Source organism: Aulostomus chinensis, chromosome 24 (genome assembly GCF_037954235.1).
Source record: "Aulostomus chinensis isolate RoL2024-O1b breed Wild chromosome 24, RoL_Achi_v1.0, whole genome shotgun sequence".
In the NCBI taxonomy this organism is placed as follows: Eukaryota; Metazoa; Chordata; class Actinopteri; order Syngnathiformes; family Aulostomidae; genus Aulostomus; species Aulostomus chinensis.
Window position 1 is genome coordinate 10,776,642 of NC_141343.1, and position 21,068 is coordinate 10,797,709.

The following is a 21,068-nucleotide window of genomic DNA, read 5'->3' on the forward strand; positions in this document are numbered from 1 at the left end:
GCGTCAGCTTTGTGAGGCCTTTAAAACCTACAGGCCGGGACGGGTTGCAAATTTCAGGCCTATTGAGAGCTCTAACTTTGGCTTCCTCCCACAGTCCAAACATGATAAGCGGTAGATAATTGATGGGTGGGCGGATTTTACCGAAACTTTTCCATGATTACAGGGCATCACAATAGAGCTCCTCATCTGGCTTGCACTTTAAACTCATACTAAGGTGCGTGTTAATGCCACAGGCTTAAGGCAAGAGGAGAACAAGGAGACATTTAATTAAAATTATAGTTTGTTCATCAGAAATATCCTGTTCTACTTCTCACGGTGTGGACGCTCCCCCTACCGATTCAACAGGTCATTGCATCCAGATCGAAAGGCCAAGCTGAAGCAGACATAAATATGAAGCTGTGGAAGAAGCAGAGGTCTTTAAAATTGCTACACCTTTATGTATGCAAAGCAGAGACGGAAACTGTCAGAATGAGTTTTACACAACTGGGAAAATATCAAGATTTTGAGTCTTTCCAGCGGGCGGCGGAAATGCGCCTCTACCTTACTGCCTTTATAAACACGAAGAAGAAGAAGAACGCTTCCGGTGTTGGTAAAATGGGAGGAGTTCTTCGAGCGGGGTATAAAAACTGATGGCGCTCTTCACTCTGCCGTTTCCTTCTTGTGTTCGACGAGGTGAGGTAAATTCTATACATGTTGATTTTTTTTTCGTCTTCTCCGAATCCATTGCCTTAAATTATAGTTTGCGTTGAAGGTTTCCTACACTAAACTACGAAGGATAGTTAGTTATTCAAGCCTGTTTTCGAGGTAGAGGGGTGTTATGAGTGGAAAGTGCCGCAGGTCATTTGGTGCACTCGGGTATTCATCTTAAACCATCCGGCCTTTTCCGTAAATCACTGAATCACACGAACTTAATTTACGTGCACTAAAATGTTTTTTAAAAATGGCAACGGTAGCATTTTTCTGTTGTTGTAGGGTGACTTGCTGATTTTGAGAAACGGCTCGTCTTGCTGTGGCGTAGCCGCGAACCTGTCAGTGTCTCTCAATGATGATAACTTTCACAGACCTGTACTGAATGACTGTGATTGGACGTTTTATTCTGATGTGAGACGCTCCTATTTTATTAAAACTCTCATTCTATTTTTTTTTTGGGGGGGGGGGGTCACGTTCTCTGTTTCTCGCGTGGAGCGGGTCACGTGTTAGCTCCTAGCTCGCTAACCACGTGAAGCTAATTCATCTGTTCTCCTTTTACGCTCTAGATGCAGAAGAACGCCCGAGAGGCTGCTGGGTTTAAGAGGTAAATTCCGACGTGGTGTTGGAAACATGAATGTTTACATGGGCTACCGTGATGTTCTCTTTGAACTCTCTCACTGAATTCATTTTTGAGGAAGAAGTAAAGCTAAAGACTGAGTGGCGTGAAGCTGTTGAACTAGAAATGTGTACACACGTGTGACCAACCTTTTAAATAACTCCTGGTTTTCCAGGTGTGGAAGGAGTGTGGGAGGCCCGACAAGATCTATCGGGTAAGTTAAGACTCCCGATTATTTTATATTTTTATTTCGAGGTTTGTTGGGCATCCAGGGGAAAGGTGCTGCTATGATGAATCCCTGAACTCTCTCTTACCGAATCAGCCTTTGAAGAAAACTTCTTTACCAGATTCTGAGTAGCATCCGTGGGCTCCAGTAAGAAACCGCGTCACGTTTTGACCCAATTCTCGATAAATTTATGAATTTAAAATTCAACCGCCATCTTTGGCCATGTTTACAGAATGGAAACTAGCTCATTTGCCGTCCTCCCCAGAGCTAGAGTAGGATAGTGGGAACTACTCTCCTGACCGGGTGCTGTTTTTCCGCAGCGTTTCGAGCCAAAAGTAAAACTGACTTGAAGAGAGACAGCTGTACTTCTTACGGCCGACTTTGAGTAAGATTGGCCCAAAGTACTGAGCGTTATCTGAATTTTCCACGGGTGTTTTGGTAACACTTCCTCTGTCCTTGAATTCGTTTGAGGTCATCTTAACAATCACTGTTGGTCCGGACCGGCCAGTTACCCGTTCTCTTGTCCAGGCTCGAGGGATGATGGCAAATAAGAAGTTTCCTTAGGTTTGGTTCAATGATGCGCATGTCCGTTTGGCTTTAAAGATGCTGTTAAAATTCTTTCTGCAACTTAAACCATGTCGTCCTATGGGCCCTGCCGTTGACTCATCTGAAACTCTTGTAGGTCGGCCTGCCCTGTTCCTGCCTGCGCGCGTCGCCAGGATGGCTGCAGGGAGCACTAAGGTACATACATTCATAGAACATCCAACTTATTTCCTGGGATAAATATGATGAATACTCTAAAGACAAGCATATGCCTGAATCAAGTGATGTCAGCATTGAATCTGATTTACCCTGAAGTGCAGCTCAAGCTAAAATGTTACGTGGTGTGAGGATTGACGCCGAGCTTTGTCCGTCCTAGGCGGAGTCCTGACTAGAAGCCCGAGGGAGGCGGCCTCGACGTGTAAGTAAAAAAACGGCTTATTAGGAACGCCAGATATTTGACTTAAGAAATGACAGTAAACGGAAGCTAAACTTATTCAGATGAAATGGTGAGGTAAGAGTTTGAAAGGATGAAATGGGGTTACGCCCATAAAGCAGCTGGACGACTGATGTCACATGGCAGTTTGTCACCAAAGCCCTGATCAAACACTTGGCCTACAGTGTGGAGTTTTTTTGGGAAATGGTTTTTTTTTGGTTGGGGGGACTTTATTTTATGGTTTTTATCTCGTTGCAGGGGCTTGTGACCGGCTGTAGCTGAGGGCATCTCCTCCTGTCGACCAGAGTAAGTACCGCTGCTCGACTCTCATCAGAAACGCAGTTTCAGTGATGATGAAACTTAGCTCACTTTGACCCGATGTGAAACGACACGAACATCTGAGCAACTGCCCTTCCCTCCTCAGATAAACCGGATAAGTGCTATTTTTAAAAAAGAGAGAGAGAGAATCCGGCATCATTTAGATCACGAGTGATCCCAGAGGTCAGCTTTCTTCTTTTACTAAAGTGAGCCTGTCTTATCAACAGATGCCGTGATGGCTGCTTCGGCAAGCTGCAGGTGAGCTTTCCCGTGGCTACGGAACGCAAAACAAGCAGATCCGCTGTAAATGATGAGACACATTTGGAATCTCGTTCGTCTGAACTGCTGTTGAGAACTGGAAATCTGACGTCGGCGCGAGGTGACTTTGTGTGAAACTGTGACTTCAGTGCTGGGACCTGACATGATCTCCGTTTTTCAGTCTGATACGGGCCGGGGCACCCGGGAAACGCCGTCGTCTTCAAGGTGAGCGACTCGTCCAGGCACTAATGTGTGGGGAATCAAACGACTCCAATAGTCCAAAGCCCATGATGGGTAGAGCAGTGGGAAGTCGACTTGAATATCAGTTTCCTTGGTGATGACACCCGCGCATGTCTTACGCCCCGTGTCAATGCCAGACCTGTAAAGGTGAACCCACTGGTGTTGCCTTGGCAATAAGGGGAGAATTTGTTGTGGTTAGCAACAGTCTGAATGGAAACAAATAAGAGGGGGGTTTTTATTTTTGTTTGGGGGGGGGGGATTCCTTTTAAAGCAGAATATTTAAGTCTGCTTAACTTGCAGGTGGGCATCATGGACGACATGAGATGAGGCGCAGCAGGACTTCCTGAGCTACAAGGCTTGACGTAAGCATCTTTCTGTCCCCACCTACACACGGATTCCTCAGAAGTGATGATTTCCTGTTACCGCCCCAGTCTGAACATTCATGACTGATTGGTACCCTCTGATCCCCAGTGATTTTTGCATCTCTTAAAAGTCCAGTTGTTGGGACTCCAAAGTGACTCAGGACTTTTTGTTGCGCAGGTTCTTTTCTTGGTTTGGAGACGCAGCGCTGGAAGAGCTTCAACTGCACCGCAGGAACTGCGAAGGCGGCGTAAGTGGAATTATGAAATGACCAGCCCAGTTGAGGAGTTTCTCCCGTCTCCAGTTGACCCAGTATGGCCCGGGGTGCCCCACTGGAGTACAGGTGGAGAGGGAGACCTCTGAGTACAACTGACTTTACTTAAAAAATTTTTTTTTTATCATTTCCAGTGCCACTAAAGATGAAACTTCTTAATGCCGCCTCAAAGTTCTTCACATACCAGAACACCTGCAAAAAAAAAGCTGGATCGACACTCATTAATGTGACAAAATGTCTTCTCCTCATCAGCAGAACGAAGTCATCGCGTCTCCTCCGGTTTCGGTGAGTCGGCTTTTATGCTGGTTTTATATTCAAAATTGTCAAAGATTTTTAAAATGTGATGAGCTCCAATTACCGCCCCAGTCTGAGGATTCATGACTGATCGGTATCCTCTCTGACCAAGAACACCCAGCACACCGTTGTCAGTGATCAAAGCTCAGATGAGATGTGAACTTTTTTTTTTTTCCCTCCCTTGCAGACTTGAACCTGACCACCATGCTGCTGACGGACCAGTTCAACTCTCAACAAAAACATGGCTCCCTGATGGACAACTTGTTTGGCTGTAAATCATTCTGCTCTCGTATGAACTTTACTGCCACGATTCCAAATAAAAACTCTTGACGCAGTAAACGTTATGTTGCAACTTGTGATCTTAAAAGTGTCTGCATTTTTACGTCCGGCCCACATGGAAAACTCACTGCTGTCCTGTCTGAAACACGAGATGTCACGGTTTAATATCGTAGTTCAGAACCAAAGGTTACACGAATGTCAACATTGACCAGACTTATAAATTCATACCGACCTGACGAATCACCCATTTGACCACACACCTGAGAACCTTAATTACTATCAATGTGATAACCTGGTCTGATTGTACCTGCAATTTAACAAAATACACATGACCTTTTCTAATATAAAAGCATTTATTTAAACCTAGTCACATGAAAAGGGCACTTTAACAGTTCACATTGATCCTGTAGAAAGACATCCCTGTACCAAGCGGAATTCAAGGATGTCTGCAGCCACGTGGTTCATGATAAACCGCAACATCCAACCGTAAAGCTCTGATTCATCTTTGAGCGCTCGCTTAAACGAGGGTTGCTTTCACGTCAGTCGGCGGTGAAGATCCTCGCGGCGATATCGTCCAGTAGCCAGTCAACTCCAGCTAGCAGGTTCTCTCCCGTCACTGCGCTACAGCTGATGATGCACCAGTGGTGGGTTTTGATGTTGTCCAAAGCCAGCGCCTGCAAAAACGCCGTGTTGCATGTCTTCAGCGTTAAATAATTTATGCTACTAAAGCTTCAGATTGAGCTGTACTCACCTCTTGTATAGCCTCTTTAGACAGGGCTCCTGGCAAGTCCTGTTTGTTCGCAAATACTAGCAATGTTGCACCAGTTAACCTCTACGAGAAAGATGCAGGACATTGCAGGCTCAAATTAGATGAGCGTTTCCATAATGTCAGATCTGTACACTGAACCTCAGGAGTTTCTATTATAAACAAGATCCAAACTGTCACAGGTGACAGCTGAGTGTGTGTGTGTGTGTGTTTACCTCCTCCAACAGCAGCGTGTCCAGCTCTTGCCTGCAATCCTCCAGTCGCAGTCTGTCCGCGCTGTCCACCACCCACACCAGCCCATCTGTGCTCTCGAAGTAGTTCCTCCAGTAGGAACGCAGGGACTTTTGACCCCCAACGTCCCAAATATTCAATTTAAACCTAAACATGTATAAAGAAATGGAACAGATTGGGAGCATTCTTGAGTTGATCTGAACCAGCAGGAACGTGGTTGGCCCAATTTGCTGAAATTGCTGCTGAATGAGAGCAGAATTCAGCTGAGACACCTCGTCAATCGACCCTCTTGTCCCTTGAAAGGCCCTAAATCAAGATGTGACTCTTTTATTTAAAAGTTTCCAATGTTCTACTGTCCAATTTTGGTGAGTTTTTGTGAATTGTAGCCTCAGTTTCCTGCTCTCAGCTGATAGTAGTGGCACATCAACAGGCATTTTTGTTCTCACAACTGCTGCTCACTGGATATTTTCTGTTTCAGACCATTTTCAAGAAACCATGAGATGGTTCTGCGTGAAAATCCCAAATCTCCTGGCCGCATCTGCATGCCTAGATGCACTGAGTTGCTGCCGTCCGAGTGGCTGGTTATCTATTCCTGTTAGTAAGTAATTGATGTACCTGATAAAGTAGCCGGTGAGTGGATTTACATGTGTTCCTGCAAGAAATCTATCCCACCGTGGGTGTGACGCTGTCTTCTCTAACCTCAGAATACTAAAGTGCTCAAAAAATTCTGTTAAGGCCCTGTAATTCGAGAATTTTAACTGGACTTTTATACAAAACAATAAGCAGTTGAATGAATAATCCAATACACACTGGGAATATCAGGACTAACCCATGGTCAGAGTGTGTGAATATGGGAATTTTTCAGCTGAAAGTAGAAAAACAGAGACAGGACAACAAGCGTTACCCTCGGTGTTCCAGTGTTTTGATGTTGAAGCCCAGAGTCGGGGAGATGGTGCTAACATCCTCTCCATTTAACCTCTTGAGGACAGTCGTTTTCCCGGCGTTGTCCAAACCTCTGTACACGCCAGGTTGAGGAAAATAAACAACAACAACACACACCTGGGAGCTCTTTAGCTCAATAAACATTAGCATCGTTGCTCGTTTACATATTTCAGTTCCTACTCATGTTACGTGATAACTTTTTCTGTCATTAACCGTTACTCCAAGCTAGCTAGTTAGCATGATGCGGCACAAAAACAACCACAAACGTTAACCAAAAAAACAAAACAATCCCACAAATGTAGCTCAACTGCTGAAAAGCTACCCCGTTTCTAGCTAGGCTAACAACCCGCTCTGGAGGATACAGCATCAGCAGTCTCATCTCCCTCTCCTTCTGTTTCAACTTCTTCAGAATCGTCAGTAGACCCATCGTGACGTCTTCCCCACTTGTTCTTATTACAAATATCAATGTCTGTACAAAAGCCTTTTACATTCACTCATGTACGGTCCATGCGAACGTTACAGTGGAAACTAGGAAATAGCTGAACCGCTAGGCCTGCCTACACAGCCACCGATTGGTTGTGCCGGTGTTGTGCCAAGCCTGATTGGTTGAGGACAACTTTGGAGGCGGGCTGATTGCTTTGCGAGTCAAGCATGAGCTTTTGTGGGTTTAACGCCCCCGCGTGGTAGCTGTAGGAACTAATAGTATTGGTTCAAATATGGCCGGACCCGTCATTGCTTTCATGTTTGAACTGTTTTATGTTGTTTTTTTGTCCACTGTGTTCTGTTTAACTCGACTGTTTTTCAGGATGTATTGTTTTCGATGGCTGCTGCTTTTGTTTTAGTCGTTTCGGAACGCGATAGGTCATTTATGATTGTTTTAACTACCTACATTTTTGTACGCTACATGCAATTTTAGTTTTTAATATTTCAGTGCGATGGAAATTAGCCTTGTCTATATACACTTGTACAGTGTCTTAGACACTGCTTCTACTGCCTAGATTCAAAGATTCCACGTGTAATAACACACGTTTGACACAAAGTTCAATTCTTTAATAAGGAAACAATGTAAAATAATATTATAACAACAAATATTAAAAGATAAATTTCATAAAAGACAGAAATTATACATATGTTTTGGAATCATTTATCAGAACACCTTTTCTTCAAAAGTACAGGTAATTTTGGTATGAATTTTTGTTAGCAGCACGTGTGACCTGAAATGGCTGGGAAAACTGCATTCAAAGCCATTTCTCATTCCTGGAAAAGAAGTTATTTTCCCCTGAATTCCTCCAAGGAACAGTGAGGAAAGAAGTTCTCCTCCATGTCGTGCACATAACCCCAAAGCACGACAACAAAAGGAAGAAAGTTGGGAGAAAAAGCGACGCTGGTACGCTTGTCGTTTGTTTTGTTTTCCCTAAAAATCATTAAACTTGGTCATGCAACTTATGGGAAAATATCAAGTCCATTTTGCCACATTCCCAAGTCGGAGCTGGTCAACATGATCAGGGAAATGGAAGTTTCGGGTTTCCTGCACCGCGACCCTTTTTTTCAGATAATGAAGCTGAATGGAGATGAGGAAGTGTCACTGTTTTTAATTCTAGGGGTACAGGCAGTCCAGTCACAGTCATACGTACACACTGAGGGTGGGCGATACTGGGAATTGTAGTATCGATCCGATAGCGAGTACATACAGGCCAAGCATGATACCGATACTTTTAACTCCAAATGTCATTATCGTTGAATCATTTTGTGATTTTGCCTTTAGTTAGTCAGATTACGATTATCATAAAACGCAGGACAAAGATTTTAGGCAAATAAACATGTTTTTTTTAATGAAATAACTACAATATAAAACATCTTAACAGCATAGAGATAATAAAATAATCCCCATCATAATAGTATAATAATAGTTGAATCAGTCGGCTAAAATTGATCTCTGACTACACTGGGAAAACCATGACCTAATGGAGACCACCTAGATACTCCAGATCTAGACTTCTGTCTCTGTGTGTGGGGTCTCGTTTGGGTTTGGGGATCTCCCACTTCCCCCTCCTCCTCCTCCTCCTCCTCCCTTAGCTTTTTTTGCAGCTCGGAGTTCTCTGGAGGGTGAGCTGCCTTGATATGTTTGTGGCAGACGCAGAAGGTGACAGATGGGTAGGCGTGGATTGTCTGTTTTCTTTTTAACTTTACTTAACTTTTTGTTTGTTTGGGGATCTCCCACCTCCTCCTCCTCCTCCTTCACCTCCACCTCCTCCTCCTCCTCCTCCCTTAGCTTTTTTTGCAGCTCGGAGTTCTCTGGAGGGTGAGCTGCCTTGATATGTTTGTGGCAGACGCAGAAGGTGACAGATGGGTAGGCGTGGATTGTCTGTTTTCTTTTTAACTTTACTTAACTTTTTAACAAGTTATCAGGATTACTGTTATAATGCGACCGTTTTAAACATTTGGATGCATGAAGCATGTAGATACAATACACCACATGCAGTGCGAATGTAAATGTTTAACTGTATAAATCGTATTATTTCTTTTTTTTTAATTTCTGGCAGGGCGTCAATCAGCTGTCAATCAGGGAGGGCGTAGGTCCGCCCATTCCCGTCCGTAGCTCCGCCCCTGCGAAAAAGTTTGTGACGTTACCACATTGGCGAATAAGTTTATGACGCACATGACGTGTCAGTGAAGACGCTCAACACACGCCTTTTTTTCTCTCTTCCTTCACGGGCTGAGAAAGAGAGGGGGGGGGGGGGGTGCGCTGTTTGCGTAGACAGACGTGGAGAGAGGCTGCGCGCTTATGAACTCCGTGAGGAAATTCCGGTAATTTGCTGGACGCATAGAAGAGATACCGCAACCGAAGTATCGATCTCATCACGTTGATACTTTGATCGATACGCCGAGCCCTTGTCCAAACAATGCAATCAATTCCCGGCTTCAGATTTTCCCTGCGCGTTAAGGGAACGTAAACGCATCCAAACATGGTCACCAGTTAACCTCTTTATTATTTGTCGCCACGACCCAGCTTGGTGTTATGAGACAAACACGAAGGATGACGTGGAAGAGGTAGATTGCTGGGTGTAGAGCGAAATACGTCAGAGAGAAATTCACACTTGACGCGGGATTGAATGCAAAAGTGAAAGTAACTTGCACCGCCCCGCCCCCCCCCCCCAACACGCACACCCGCACTCACGCGCGTTTGACTTGCAGAGGGTCCGTTTAAAATAAGTGGAAAGTGAAAGCATGAAAGTCACATTGCATCACTTGCACGGTCTGGGACAAAACACAGACATCCTCAGAAAAGCAAAAGTATGAACGGAGGACGGCCGGGTTGGTGAGCCACCCATTCCCCCGCGTATCCACGCAGCCAGCCGGTGGGTCCGGAGATGCCCCCGTTAGTCATGGCGAGCGAGCTCAACAGCGCTAGCTCTCCGTCCTCTGAGGAGAGAGACAGCAACACCGCAGGCCCGGTAAGAACCACTTGTTCTCATCAGTCAATAAAAGATACTCGCGGCGCAGTGCATGAATATTGTACTAATAATAGACCACAACTGACATTTATACTCACCGGTTAACATTCAACCCAGTTTAGATATAGATATAGATATAGATATAGATATAGATATAGATACAGATATAGATATAGATATAGATATAGATATAGATATAGATATAGATTAAAACAAAGTGTTGGCAAAGATATTGGATCGCGATTGGATCATCGGGAAATCTAGTGTGGTATTCCAGGGAGCAGGAATTCAGGATCTTGGTTTGTCAAGAAGCAATCCTCCCTCTCTTAAATCGCTCTTGCTGTCATTTGGAAAAATAAACCAAGCCAGAAAAAGTGCTAATTTATCACCACGAGTGAATCTTGATGATCAGCCCCCCCCCCCAGGATGCCTTGGAGGAGTCTGTTCATGGTTGTGCTCCTCTTGACAGGGGAGAGAGGGAGAGGAAGGAGGGACAGGACACAGAGGGACTAAAAGAAGAATGAAGAACAGAGATGCTGCAAGGAAAAGCCGGAAAAAGCAAACAGAAAGGGCGGACGAACTCCATCAGGTTTGAAACATGCACTTTTTCACTTGCTTCTTTTCCTTCTTACGCTCTTACTCTAATCGGACACATGCACACATGCACGCACGCACACACACACACACACACACACACACACACTACTGTTGTATATGTTCTGTGTAAACTTGCAGAACGTATGTAACTACTGCAGACTGTCAGCTTTTGGGGAAGTACATCTTTACTGGCCCTCCCTTTTCCTTTCTGACACACACACACACACACACACACACACACACACACACACACACACACATTCTTTCTGGTGCTTTCCATTGTTTTCCTTGCAGGAGCAAAGTCCACCAGTATTTACATGGGCGCAGGAGGCAACTTCGGTGGAGCGGATGGAAACATGCACCGCTAGTAGCCACTTCTTTTGGTGTATATTTTGAAAAACCCTCCGTTGTCATCCATCAGAAAAGGCAGGATTTTTTATGCACCTTTTTTCAGACCCTTGAAAGGGAAATAGTACATCGTGCTACAGGATGATCATCTGCATCACAGCCTGTCCAAGATAAGAACTTTCTCACCGCTGGCAGGCGTAGGTTGTTAACGCTGTCTTTCACCGTAATAAAAAGAAATGAGGTCCCCATAAATACTGCAAACAACCCGATCCCCAGTCAGATACTAAACTATTGGTCCGATACTCGATGCCTAAATTTGGGTCCTGGGGCTGATCTGGGGCCAGATGGTGGCCATCAACGAAGAAGCACTGTATTATGGTTTAACAATGACCGTTAACATTTGCTTTAACGCTTTAAAAATCGTAAAAACGGTGTTCATTCGTGAAGGTGACAAACTTTACACATAAAAGGAGGATCCTTGGCTCTCCACTAGAACGGAATCGGTATTTAACACGGGCCAATATCCAAAAGCCAAAGTATCGATATCAATATGGAAAATGTCGGATGAGCACGTCAGGAAATCAAGGTTCATACGCTGTCAAAGGCGTCATGGATACGAGTACAATAAGTAAGAGTTAAAGAGTTAAAATCAAATTGTTCCTTGAATTGTGACTGTCACATAGAAAAGTACAATTTTAAACCCACTCATACATTTACATGCTATTAAATGACCCAAAATGATTTAATAGGTGGGTGAGTCCATGCTGTCATTTTCTCGTTTTCACTTCTGCTCTCATCGTGTCCAAAGAGGCACAGAAACCGATTCACTGAAATGACGCGGTTGGTGTCATCAGTTCAGGGTTTAAAGGGTCGCGGAAGCGATGCTACTGCTGATATCGATTAAAAAAAAAAAAAAGAGGCAGAGTTCAAGATGAGCCGTAAGGGCAAGATTGGTGTTCATTGACTGATTGGCCGGGATCAAACTGATCCGTGACAGCTCAGGAGGCAGATTTAAGGGATTTTTTTTTTAAATTTTTTCAAATGAAAGGCTCCGCTGTCTCGGATTTGATTTCCCATCGCCGCATTCTGTGCTGTCAGCTATGGTCGAGTTTTCTGTTGGGTTTGTATCATCCAGCGGTTATGGCCGAGAGGCGGGGTCCACCCTGGACAGGTCACCAGTCCATCACAGCACCAACACATAGAGACAGACAACCATTCACACTCACAGTCACACCTACGGTCAATTCAGAGAATCAATCAGCCTCGTCCCCTCTTGATGTCTTTGGACTGTGGGGGGAAGCCGGAGTACCCGGAGAAGTTTGCTGACGGGTGTGACTAATACACTTGTGCCTTTTTGTCCTCAGGAGCTTCAGTGTCTGGAGCAGTCAAACTCTGCCTTTCAAAAAGAGATCGCCGCGTTGAAAAAAGAGCTCCAGTTTTACACGACCGCTCTGGAGAGTCACGAGCCCTCCTGCTGCCTCAGAAGGTCTGGCTCATCGGACAAACCCTTGGTTTCTCCTTCGCTCCCCGCCTACTATTTAAAGGGTGATAGCTCTCCACACAACATCTCTACCTCATTTAATTCTGTTGAAACCCATTCAACCCACACCACCCCAGCTACTCCACCTTCAGCCGCCCTTCATTCTTTGTTACATGAGGACCAATCCTCTTCGATCGCCCTGAGATCATCGACTGCTTCTGACTGTATCACCCTCATGTCGAACCCTACGATCCCGTCAGCATCGACACAGCCTCCAGATGCCTCTACTGCCTCAGGGTCAGTGAATTCTAACTTCCACGGTGATGGACCCCTTTTGATCCCCCGCTCCCATGAAGCTACTTCCACACCTACCGCTCAAACACAGAATGCCTTGTCAATGAAACATGCCTGTTTTGAAAATGAGTCAAACAAGGTGCTCCCTGCAGTGGCAGATAAAGCCAGTCTTGAAGCTCACGGGTTTCCCACGAATCCTCCTGAGCTTCAGCATGATGTATTCAGAAATTTTCAGAGTTTAAACGCTTCAAGTCCATCGTGTAGCCCTTTACCACCGCTTCTGCCCGATTTTGATCTTCTGTCATTTTTGGAGCAGCAGGCCCAGAATATCCCCCCTTCTGATGGTGCAAAGCTGAGTCAACAAACCAAACATTCGTCTCTGGTGTCCCTGCTCACTGTCCCCAGTCTTCCCAGCATTCCTCAGACGTCCAGCAGCAGCAGCAGTGGACCCCCAGCCTCACAGACAGTGCTGGTGGACCCCTCAAGGGACATTTCCCTCTCTGAACTCCTGGATGTTGATGTGGATTGGATTCTAGGTGGGATGAATGACATGTAGCACTACATGCCTGTTGCGCAGGGAGAAATCAAAAAGGCCAGTTTATTTCACAAGTTCAGTTTGAAACTGAGCCAACAACCTTAAACTGGGCGTAAACTGTACACAATTAAAACTATTACTCTTTATTTCCAGCTCACACGGTAATGAGTAGCGGGATGTATAAGCAGAGCTCATGATTCACGGGTTCACACTGTACCGATGTGGGCACCTGTGCAGCACCAATCTGGCTCGGACCAGTTGTCTGTGAGGATCAATTTGAAATGTCCAAGGATATTTTTTTTTTTACCCTGAAGAAGGACAAAAGGAAGAAGGTGCAGAACTTGGATGAATTATTTATTGAGAGGCTGCTGAGGTTGTTTAAGCCTGTGTTTCTGTCACCCGTATCAGGAAACATCGGACAGGCGTGCGCGCCATCGCAGAAGCTCAACCAAACTGTGTCCTAAGATGGGATAGGACAGGAGACTGGCGTGCAGCCTTATCCTGTTCTTAAAGAAGGTCTTTTTCCCTCACGGAAACCATTCAGTTTGTTTTTACAGTTATCGCCAGCAAACGGGAGTCATAATACCAGACAGGTGCTGAGTGGTCACTGGACTTTACCTCTGCCCAGAACCGCAGTTAGCAATAAATTTGGTTTCAAAAAGAAACTGAAGGAAAGGAAATTCAGTTGGCCAAGGTTGTTATATTTGTTGTTTTTATTTTCAGACGTTTGTTTGAGAAAAAAAAAAGAGGTAATTTTACTGTCACTTCAAATTTTGTTCTGTAAGTGTGTTTTTTTTAATCTGAATTTTATGATTTTTCGAAATGGTTCCAGTCTCAGGGACCAAAGCAATATCTGAGTTTTTGTTCTTAAAAGTGGCCCCGTATTCGTTAATTAGGCCACTTCAACAAAGTCAGGAAACCCAACTTTTGAGAGTTCTGGGACCATTGTAGCCACACAAGCCAAAGACGCCTTTCTTTACGATACATTATTTGAATCCTCTTGACTAAGAACTTACACCCACGGCTGTTGGCAGATTTACTCTGCCTCTTATTAGTTGAAATGACAGGCGCCCTCTAGTTGCAGTAGTAAGTACGACAGGATCAGATGAGGAAACTTGATTGACGTTTGTGCTTAAAGATAAGGGCTGCGTCCGAATTGCCAAGTGGCAACCTACGTCCTCCTGCTGCGACCTACCGCTACAGCCTACTTCTACAACATAAACACGGCGGCACCATTCAGACACCCTAGAACATCGGTAGTGAAGCACGACCTCTGCTGGCAGAGCACCGATACCGCAAATAGGTAGACAGCACCAACGAAAGCCCCACCTGCTGGCCTGACTGTCGTACTGCACTCCACTCTGAACGCACCCTTCACTCATTCTCTATTATTGAGCACATTAACGCACCTGTACAGGTGTGTTCACGTTTGGTGTGAACACACCTTTAGTCATCAACAACGACTATAAATGTTTGTGTTGCATGAGAATGGGAGACTGTTGGTGGCGCAAACTTGGCTTGCGCGTCCACAAGTTTTTAGGGGACGAAGAAGAAGTCCGCGGTGCATTGTGGGCCATAGGTTGCTCCGTAGGATGCACCTGAACCGACCTACAATGTGGGGCTGGAATTTAGGTTGCGATGTAGGTCTCTACTCGCGCCAGCTGTGGTTTCGGACAGCCTACGACCTGCTCTGGGACCTACGATCCGACCTACTTGGCAATTGGGATGCAGCGAAGGTCTGCGTGTTGAGCGGGTCAGGATGGGTCAACAAAACATTGGACTTTATCAAAGCAGATCGGTGCTTGATTCCTATCTCCAACTAAGAACTCAACATCATTCGAGGTGATCGTCCTTCCAACCGCGGGACAATCATCCAAAACATGATCCAAGTCCAACATGAGTCAGAGTATTTATAGAAGTAATCTTGTCAAACCTGAGCCAGCTCTTTTTTTTTTTTTTTGCATCAACAGATGCATCATAAAACAACATCGCTTTAAAAAAAAAAAAACAAGGATGCTATTGGCTGTCACCAGTTTGCACTGGAACGCGTCAGATGGGACGAACCACGCCTAGGCCAGGTCTTCTAATTTATCAGACGATCGGATCGGATGATTTTAGGATATGTAAGTAACCCAGATCACGGCAAACAAGCCACCGACTCTGAGCAAACGTCCGCAAGAATACTTTCACTTTTTCAAAGTCAAAACAACAACAACCCACTGACTTCACATCATAAAATGATCATTTTGAACGTGAAGGCGGTGCAGCGCTCTCTTCCTTACGACTTCACGCAAGTGTCCTCAAGAGAGACTGCGTTTCTGTCTGTGCTTGGAGCTCGGGAGTGAAAGTATAGTGCCGTCTTCATCACCGTTTCATCAAAAACACACTGTCAGGAATGTTTCCTCATAATCTGCTGCTAATTTGAAATGTCACATGACTGGCTCACAGCTCGTTTTCGCCCCCTAGCGGGCTGAAGATGAAATGACAGGCATCTCAAATGACTTCAACACATCATTACGACCTCAGAAATTTTAAATTTCGAAACGAGTGTGTTTTGCTTTTCAAATATATTTCGTCATGTACTACCTACCACGGAAAAGGCGCGACGAGGATTTGAAGTTTGCGAAATCGTGTGAGGTTCATCTGGAGTATTTTGAATATTGTATCACGCCTTCTTCATCTGTTTTTTGGTGGTTTTTTTTTTACTCCGTACTGAGAAAAAAAAGTGTACACACATCAGTATACTCAGGTTCCTCTTTGAAGGCGATCATTTTGTTTCATATGTAATTATTTGTGTAGCTGGAACTGTTATTTTGAACCCCGTCAGATTTGAGGGTTTTATATATCAGACATTAAGTGTGTGTGCGTGCGTGTGTGCGTGTGCGTGTGTGTGCGTGTGTGTGTGTGAAAGCCAGAGAAAGAACTTTGTATTAATCCTCAAACATTTATTTTGTACTACTGGGTCTGATAAATGTGTAAAAATGCATGCATTTGTTTTCATGTTTAATTCTGCGGAAATATATCTCACAACTTTTGCATTACTGGCGTATCAGTAATATAGATTATTAATCAGAAATAGATTAAAATATTACACAGACTCCAGAGTGAGAACAGCTCATCAGCGATATTCCATAGACAAACCTTATATAACTGATATTCCGTGAATGTATTCCATAGTAAAACTTTATATAATATAGAGTACAATGACACTGCTATAGGGGATGAGATTTTTGCTGCTCTCCTTCAGAAGTTCACAAATTCTTATCCAAACATTCATATTCAATAAACTGAATCAGGGCCTGAGTCTGAAGGTACTTCATTCTTTTTAATTGACCTGGATGGGATAAAATTAACAGGTTCATGATTTAAAATATATCAGGTCGGGGAAGCTTTGGGCAGGAAACGAACCTTTACGCTACGTGTCTGATGTATTACAGCCATGTGGGTAGTTTCTTTCTTTTTGTGTTGGGAGAAAAGGAAATAAAATACACAAATTCCTCAAACCGCACGCGCCCACTCGCTCTCGTGGTTATTGGGCCCGCTGTTGACCCGCTGTTGACCCGCTGCCTTGAACGGGTGGCGAGCAGGACGACCTGTGACTTTTGCAAGAACTCATTGATTTAGGCACCGAATAAAACAGGCAACATTGAACGAGCCCTTCTGGAGAGGTACGACATTATTTATGTATATACTGGGTACCATGGTACTAAAGTGCTTAATTGAAAGGTCTGTTCAATATATGTATGAATTCAAAGGAACTGCTGCTGAGGAAAGAGTTGAGCCACCCACTCTAACTGTGCATGACAAAGTGAAACCGGGTTGCTTTTTTTTTTTTTCCCCAGAAGGCCGCTGGCTGGGCTCACCTACCTCATGTAAACAGGGAGGTTTTTGTAAGAGGAAGCAGGATGGGGAGCGAGGGGCCGCACTGCTTTCCTATGAGGTGAGGTTGGGAACGGTGGATGTATATATTACGCACTGTGTGAATCATACACGGTCACTGCCAGCCAACTGAGCAGAGGCGTGACTTTGAAAACCTTGTGGTGGTTAAAGCTGTCTGCTGCATGCATGTGTGTGTGAATGGGTGTGTGTGTGTGAGTGAGAGAGAGAGAGAGAGATCAAGTGGTTTAACAGAGAGGAACAATGGATGGGACTCCATCCTTAAAGCCAAGTACAAACGCGCGCGCGCACACACACACACACACACACACACACACACACACACTTCAAATAGCAAGCGAGGAAAATGGGGAAGCGAGGAGAGGGATGGGGTAGGCGGGGAGTCAGATACACCGATGAAGCGGTGCAGCTGGAGCAAATATCCTGTTTTCTACTGAAGGACTAGCAGGAGGTGGGCTGCAGAGAAACAGTCGTCGCGTCCGGCGAAAAGGCAGTGGATTTAAGAGGCAACGGCCAGGCCACATAAATAAAGACAAATAAATAAATAAACCCATTCTGTAGCGTCATCCGCATTGAGGAGCCTCGCTCCTCTCTCTCCTTGCACCACCTTTACGTTTAGGATTCGCTGTCAAGAATCTCAGGCGGAGATCAGACAGCATCCGGCTGCAGCTTTTCAAAATAATAGCGTTTCCCCCCGGTTACCGTCTTTAGGGGTAGTTTGAAGAATTGTACAACCAAAATTCTCATTGTTTCAAAGTTAACACTTGACAGATATTTTAAGGATGGGATGATTCCTTATTTCACTTTTGCACTGCTGCTGTTATTGTAGAGGCTATATTCCTTTCTAGGAATGCGCGGTTTTGTCGTTAGAAAAGAGCTAAAAAAAGATATGATCGGACAAACGACAAAAATAATAAATAAGAAGTATTTTTTATACGTGTGAAGAGAGATGGGAAAGTTTATATGTCAAAACTTTCAGTCACACGTTTTTTTTGGGGGGGGGGTTTCTTCATGAAATAGAGATGGTTCATCTAGAAGAGTCAAATCAAAATACGTGTGAAATCAGAGTCGCTGTGATTTGAGCGGGACAGTTTTTTTTTTTTTTAAAAGATACAAACGGTTCAGATACAAACAACAACAACAAACAAATACAAGACAGAGGTGTGTTTCTGTTCGAGGGGTTGACTTGTGGAATGGCTGTGACAAGGAATTAAAAAGGTGTGGAATTACCGGTACGGAAACATTGGTTGGATCATTGTTATGGAGGTTTATTGATGTATCAGATTTGAAGAAAAATGAATGAAACTTTGAAAACTTTGAACGTTTCTCTTGCTCTGCCTTAGCCGAAGTTGTTGTTTTTTTGTTTTTTGATTTCTTGTAAAAAAGGCGCAGGCTTCATAAGCAGGAGCCTCAGCCTACGTTGATTAACACCTTATATACTATTATATATTATGCCGTGATGTCATTGAAGTGAGCAGTTCATTCTGTATTCCATTGGGAATCGAATGCTAGTCGATAAAATCAAATTAAAAAAAAAAATCAACCTGAAACTAATCATAAATGTGCAGATTGAGAATTTTTCAGAGAACCTTTATTTTCTATATTACAGCTGTTAGTTTGCCGTCACTTGTGTTCGGATGGGTTGCTTTTGTTTGTCTGCAGCACTGTGACATTTGAACTCCATGCAACTTTAACGAAGTAAACCCTCTCCATCCCCTCGTGCTGTATTCGTCATCCTTTCTCTTTTTGTGTGTTTTTTGAAAATGCGTGAAAAGAAATCAAACTTACAACTTCGGATGTTCAGAATGATTTAAGGTCAAAGCATGGTTTGACATTAACCTGTGTTATTGATTCAGTTCCTTATTTATTTATTTGATTTGATTTTCCTGGGGTTTAGTCTCAGTCTTGTGTAGTTTTCACCCTGGTGTTTTTACATCGTAAAGTTTATGAACCTAAAAGTCAGTCTGAGCAATTTAGTCCTAGCTTAGCAAAAATAAAACCCTTCTCCTATTTTTAGTCAGTAAAACTGTAAAAGTAGAAGTAAAAGTGTTTTTTTTTTTTTTTTTAGTGGTTGATTTTAGAATAGTTTTAGTCTTGGTTGGTTCTCACCTGAAAGTCACATTAGGTTTCTTTACACTCGTTTTTGTTTATTCGCGACTCTTAAATCGGTAAAAGGGTAATTTTTATGGAATAAGTTCATACCTTCATCTTATTTTGAAATACCGCATATTTCCGGCGTATCACCGCCTCGCTGCCCGCAGCTTGATGCTGCTTGTTGAGACGCTAGGACAGGATAACGGGAACCGAGGAGGGGGATTGGAGCAAAAACGTCAGTGTAACAGACACAAACGGGACGCTCTTGTGTAACACGGGCCTTCGGGTTTGTTTTTTTTTTCCTCTCGCTGCGAGGAGGCCTTTCATATCTTTCCCCTGTGTTTTTATTTTCTCACAGAGGGAGGAGGTGGAGACGGAGCAGCAGGGCTCGCTGGCGGAGGACCTGCACATGTCGGCGCGGTGAGTTAGCGCTTGTTTCCCCGCCCTGATAACATTTGGAGGACGGCAGGAGGAGACTGTACGCCACTGCGAGACATCATCAAGCTCCGAGGAGGAAGAATTAAAACAATTAGACGGTCGAAGAGGTTAGAAACAACCGAAAAGGACAAGAGTGATGCGGCAGCCGAGGTGGGCCCAGACGGATGATTTGGTGATATCATCATCCGCCACCAGGACCGATCACTGATTTTATTGATAAGCACTCTCATCGATGTTAAAGAAGAACCAAGTTGCTGTAAAACACCAGGAGGATCATCTTTTCTTGTGGTTTTCTTAAATAAGGAGCTATATTCAATTACATATCCATATTTAGTGTGTGTGTGTGTGTGTGTTTGTGTGTGTGACGCCAACAGCAGCAGAGAGGCGTGTGTGTGTGCGTGTGTGTGTATGTGTGTGTTTGAGCATCATCTGGAAGCTGAGCAGGGATGATCCACAAGCCATTTCTCATCTGTTCGTGAAAAATAGAAGAATCAGGGATGCTGATGCTGCCTTTTCCAGCCCGGCTCTGATAGAGGAGGGGGACAGCACAGTACGGGACTGGACATCCTGGACAGATCTTATCCTCACCTCTCCTGCGCCTCTTCTCCCCCCTTTTATCCTCTCCCCTGTATCCTCCTCCTCTTCACCCATTCTGATCAATTAACAATCCATTTGTGAGTCAGAAAGGCACCGCCGTCCTCTCCTCCATTCACATCCTCTGATATTTAAGCACCCGGTACCACCCCTCACCTTCTCCAGCCGTCATGGAGACGACCAAGCTGCCTCCCTCCAGCCCCTCCTCTCCCACCACCAGTTTCTCTGTGCCATCTGCGGAGAAAGTGGATGGTTTCCCGCGCAGGTCCATGCGTAGAGCCAGGCAGAGGAGGTCCCACAGCTCTTCCCAGTTCCGCTACCAGAGCTCCCAGGTGGAGCTTACGCCGCTGCCGCTGCTCAAAGGTGAGGAGCTGGGTTCCAGCAGCAGGGCCAACCGCACCATGAATTCGACACTTCCTCATTCATCCACTGACAAGTCATATTCTGATAGTCCTATCCCCATCTTTGGTCTTATCAACTCATCCACCAAGTACTTCTTGTTTCATCTTCAAAATCAGCGATGACGGTGATCCCGAACGGAGCAAAGCAGCCTGAAATCAGATATGAGCTGTAATGTCATGAATTATGAAATTAAGTTGTTGTGTTTTTTTTTTGTTTTTTGAGGAAGAGAATGACTTTTAACTGACTGCGGCTCAGACCAGCTCAGAGGATTCGGTTCAAAATTCTCTTTGCCCAAACGTCTCCACCCACCTAAGCCAAACAAAACTATGAATTCAGCCGGACTGAAGAAGATTAAAAAAAGCAGCGCTCTCACGATTCGGATGTTACGGCCATGAAAAGATCTCGACACTCAGGCCGGGGTCTGGCGTGTCGCTCTCATCCCAGAGCTCCAGTTAGTACGCTTT

At 44.5% G+C, this 21,068-nt stretch overlaps 3 protein-coding genes, 1 long non-coding RNA gene and 5 other non-coding genes across 10 annotated transcripts in view; 8 read left to right on the forward strand and 1 right to left on the reverse strand.

Annotated features, from left to right (window-relative positions):
- The first annotated feature begins 390 nt into the window (after positions 1–390).
- On the forward strand, positions 391–4,605 carry LOC147238672 (uncharacterized). The gene is made up of 13 exons (XR_015111917.1): positions 391–413; positions 565–672; positions 1,257–1,294; positions 1,482–1,520; positions 2,215–2,273; positions 2,452–2,493; positions 2,767–2,814; positions 3,054–3,084; positions 3,266–3,309; positions 3,625–3,686; positions 3,865–3,934; positions 4,093–4,243; positions 4,440–4,605. It is a non-coding gene; the product is annotated as an uncharacterized LOC147238672 (long non-coding RNA).
- LOC147238673 (small nucleolar RNA SNORD29) lies at positions 2,851–2,915 on the forward strand. Its single transcript, XR_015111924.1, has one exon. It is a non-coding gene; the product is annotated as a small nucleolar RNA SNORD29 (small nucleolar RNA).
- On the forward strand, positions 3,130–3,198 carry LOC147238674 (small nucleolar RNA SNORD30). The gene has a single exon (XR_015111923.1). It is a non-coding gene; the product is annotated as a small nucleolar RNA SNORD30 (small nucleolar RNA).
- Positions 3,414–3,539, forward strand: LOC147238675 (small nucleolar RNA SNORD22). Its single transcript, XR_015111922.1, has one exon. It is a non-coding gene; the product is annotated as a small nucleolar RNA SNORD22 (small nucleolar RNA).
- On the forward strand, positions 3,723–3,799 carry LOC147238676 (small nucleolar RNA SNORD31). The gene has a single exon (XR_015111920.1). It is a non-coding gene; the product is annotated as a small nucleolar RNA SNORD31 (small nucleolar RNA).
- Positions 4,290–4,365, forward strand: LOC147238677 (small nucleolar RNA SNORD31). Its single transcript, XR_015111921.1, has one exon. It is a non-coding gene; the product is annotated as a small nucleolar RNA SNORD31 (small nucleolar RNA).
- A 257-nt stretch (positions 4,606–4,862) lies between the features above and the next one.
- arl2 (ADP-ribosylation factor-like 2) lies at positions 4,863–7,027 on the reverse strand. Its single transcript, XM_086198228.1, has 5 exons — positions 6,833–7,027; positions 6,433–6,543; positions 5,513–5,675; positions 5,283–5,363; positions 4,863–5,205 (listed from the first exon to the last, which is right to left on the reverse strand). The coding sequence occupies exons 1-5, from the start codon at positions 6,895–6,897 to the stop codon at positions 5,071–5,073; spliced, it is 555 nt and encodes a 184-aa protein (XP_086054354.1). The 5' UTR covers positions 6,898–7,027; the 3' UTR covers positions 4,863–5,070.
- Positions 7,028–9,269: 2,242 nt separating this feature from the next.
- On the forward strand, positions 9,270–16,782 carry batf2 (basic leucine zipper ATF-like transcription factor 2). Of its 2 annotated transcripts, XM_086197145.1 has the most exons (4): positions 9,270–9,925; positions 10,395–10,514; positions 12,235–12,647; positions 12,961–13,131. In XM_086197145.1, the coding sequence occupies exons 1-4, from the start codon at positions 9,842–9,844 to the stop codon at positions 12,998–13,000; spliced, it is 657 nt and encodes a 218-aa protein (XP_086053271.1). In that variant the 5' UTR covers positions 9,270–9,841; the 3' UTR covers positions 13,001–13,131. The 2 variants fall into 2 exon arrangements, with proteins under 2 accessions (XP_086053271.1, XP_086053269.1); XM_086197143.1 differs by having other exon boundaries at positions 12,235–16,782.
- Positions 16,783–19,337: 2,555 nt separating this feature from the next.
- Positions 19,338–21,068, forward strand: part of ppp2r5b (protein phosphatase 2, regulatory subunit B', beta) — a 44,423-nt gene continuing 42,692 nt past the window's right edge. Inside the window, exon 1 of the mRNA XM_086196682.1 lies at positions 19,338–20,565. Within this exon, the coding sequence (XP_086052808.1) occupies positions 20,373–20,565 (193 nt within the window). The 5' untranslated portion in view covers positions 19,338–20,372. The remainder of the gene's footprint in view (positions 20,566–21,068) is intronic.

Bases quoted from the DNA above. Each gene is read 5' to 3' on its own strand.
- batf2 (XM_086197143.1), top strand. From the start codon at position 9,842: ATGCCCCCGTTAGTCATGGCGAGCGAGCTCAACAGCGCTAGCTCTCCG. The intron at 9,926-10,394 runs GTAAGAACCACT...TCCTCTTGACAG, and splicing joins ACAGCAACACCGCAGGCCCG to GGGAGAGAGGGAGAGGAAGG. The intron at 10,515-12,234 runs GTTTGAAACATG...TTTTGTCCTCAG, and splicing joins GGGCGGACGAACTCCATCAG to GAGCTTCAGTGTCTGGAGCA.
- arl2 (XM_086198228.1), bottom strand. From the start codon at position 6,897: ATGGGTCTACTGACGATTCTGAAGAAGTTGAAACAGAAGGAGAGGGAG. The intron at 5,676-6,432 runs GTAACGCTTGTT...ATACATGTTTAG, and splicing joins AAAACACTGGAACACCGAGG to GTTTAAATTGAATATTTGGG. The intron at 5,206-5,282 runs GTGAGTACAGCT...GCGTTTTTGCAG, and splicing joins CTAAAGAGGCTATACAAGAG to GCGCTGGCTTTGGACAACAT.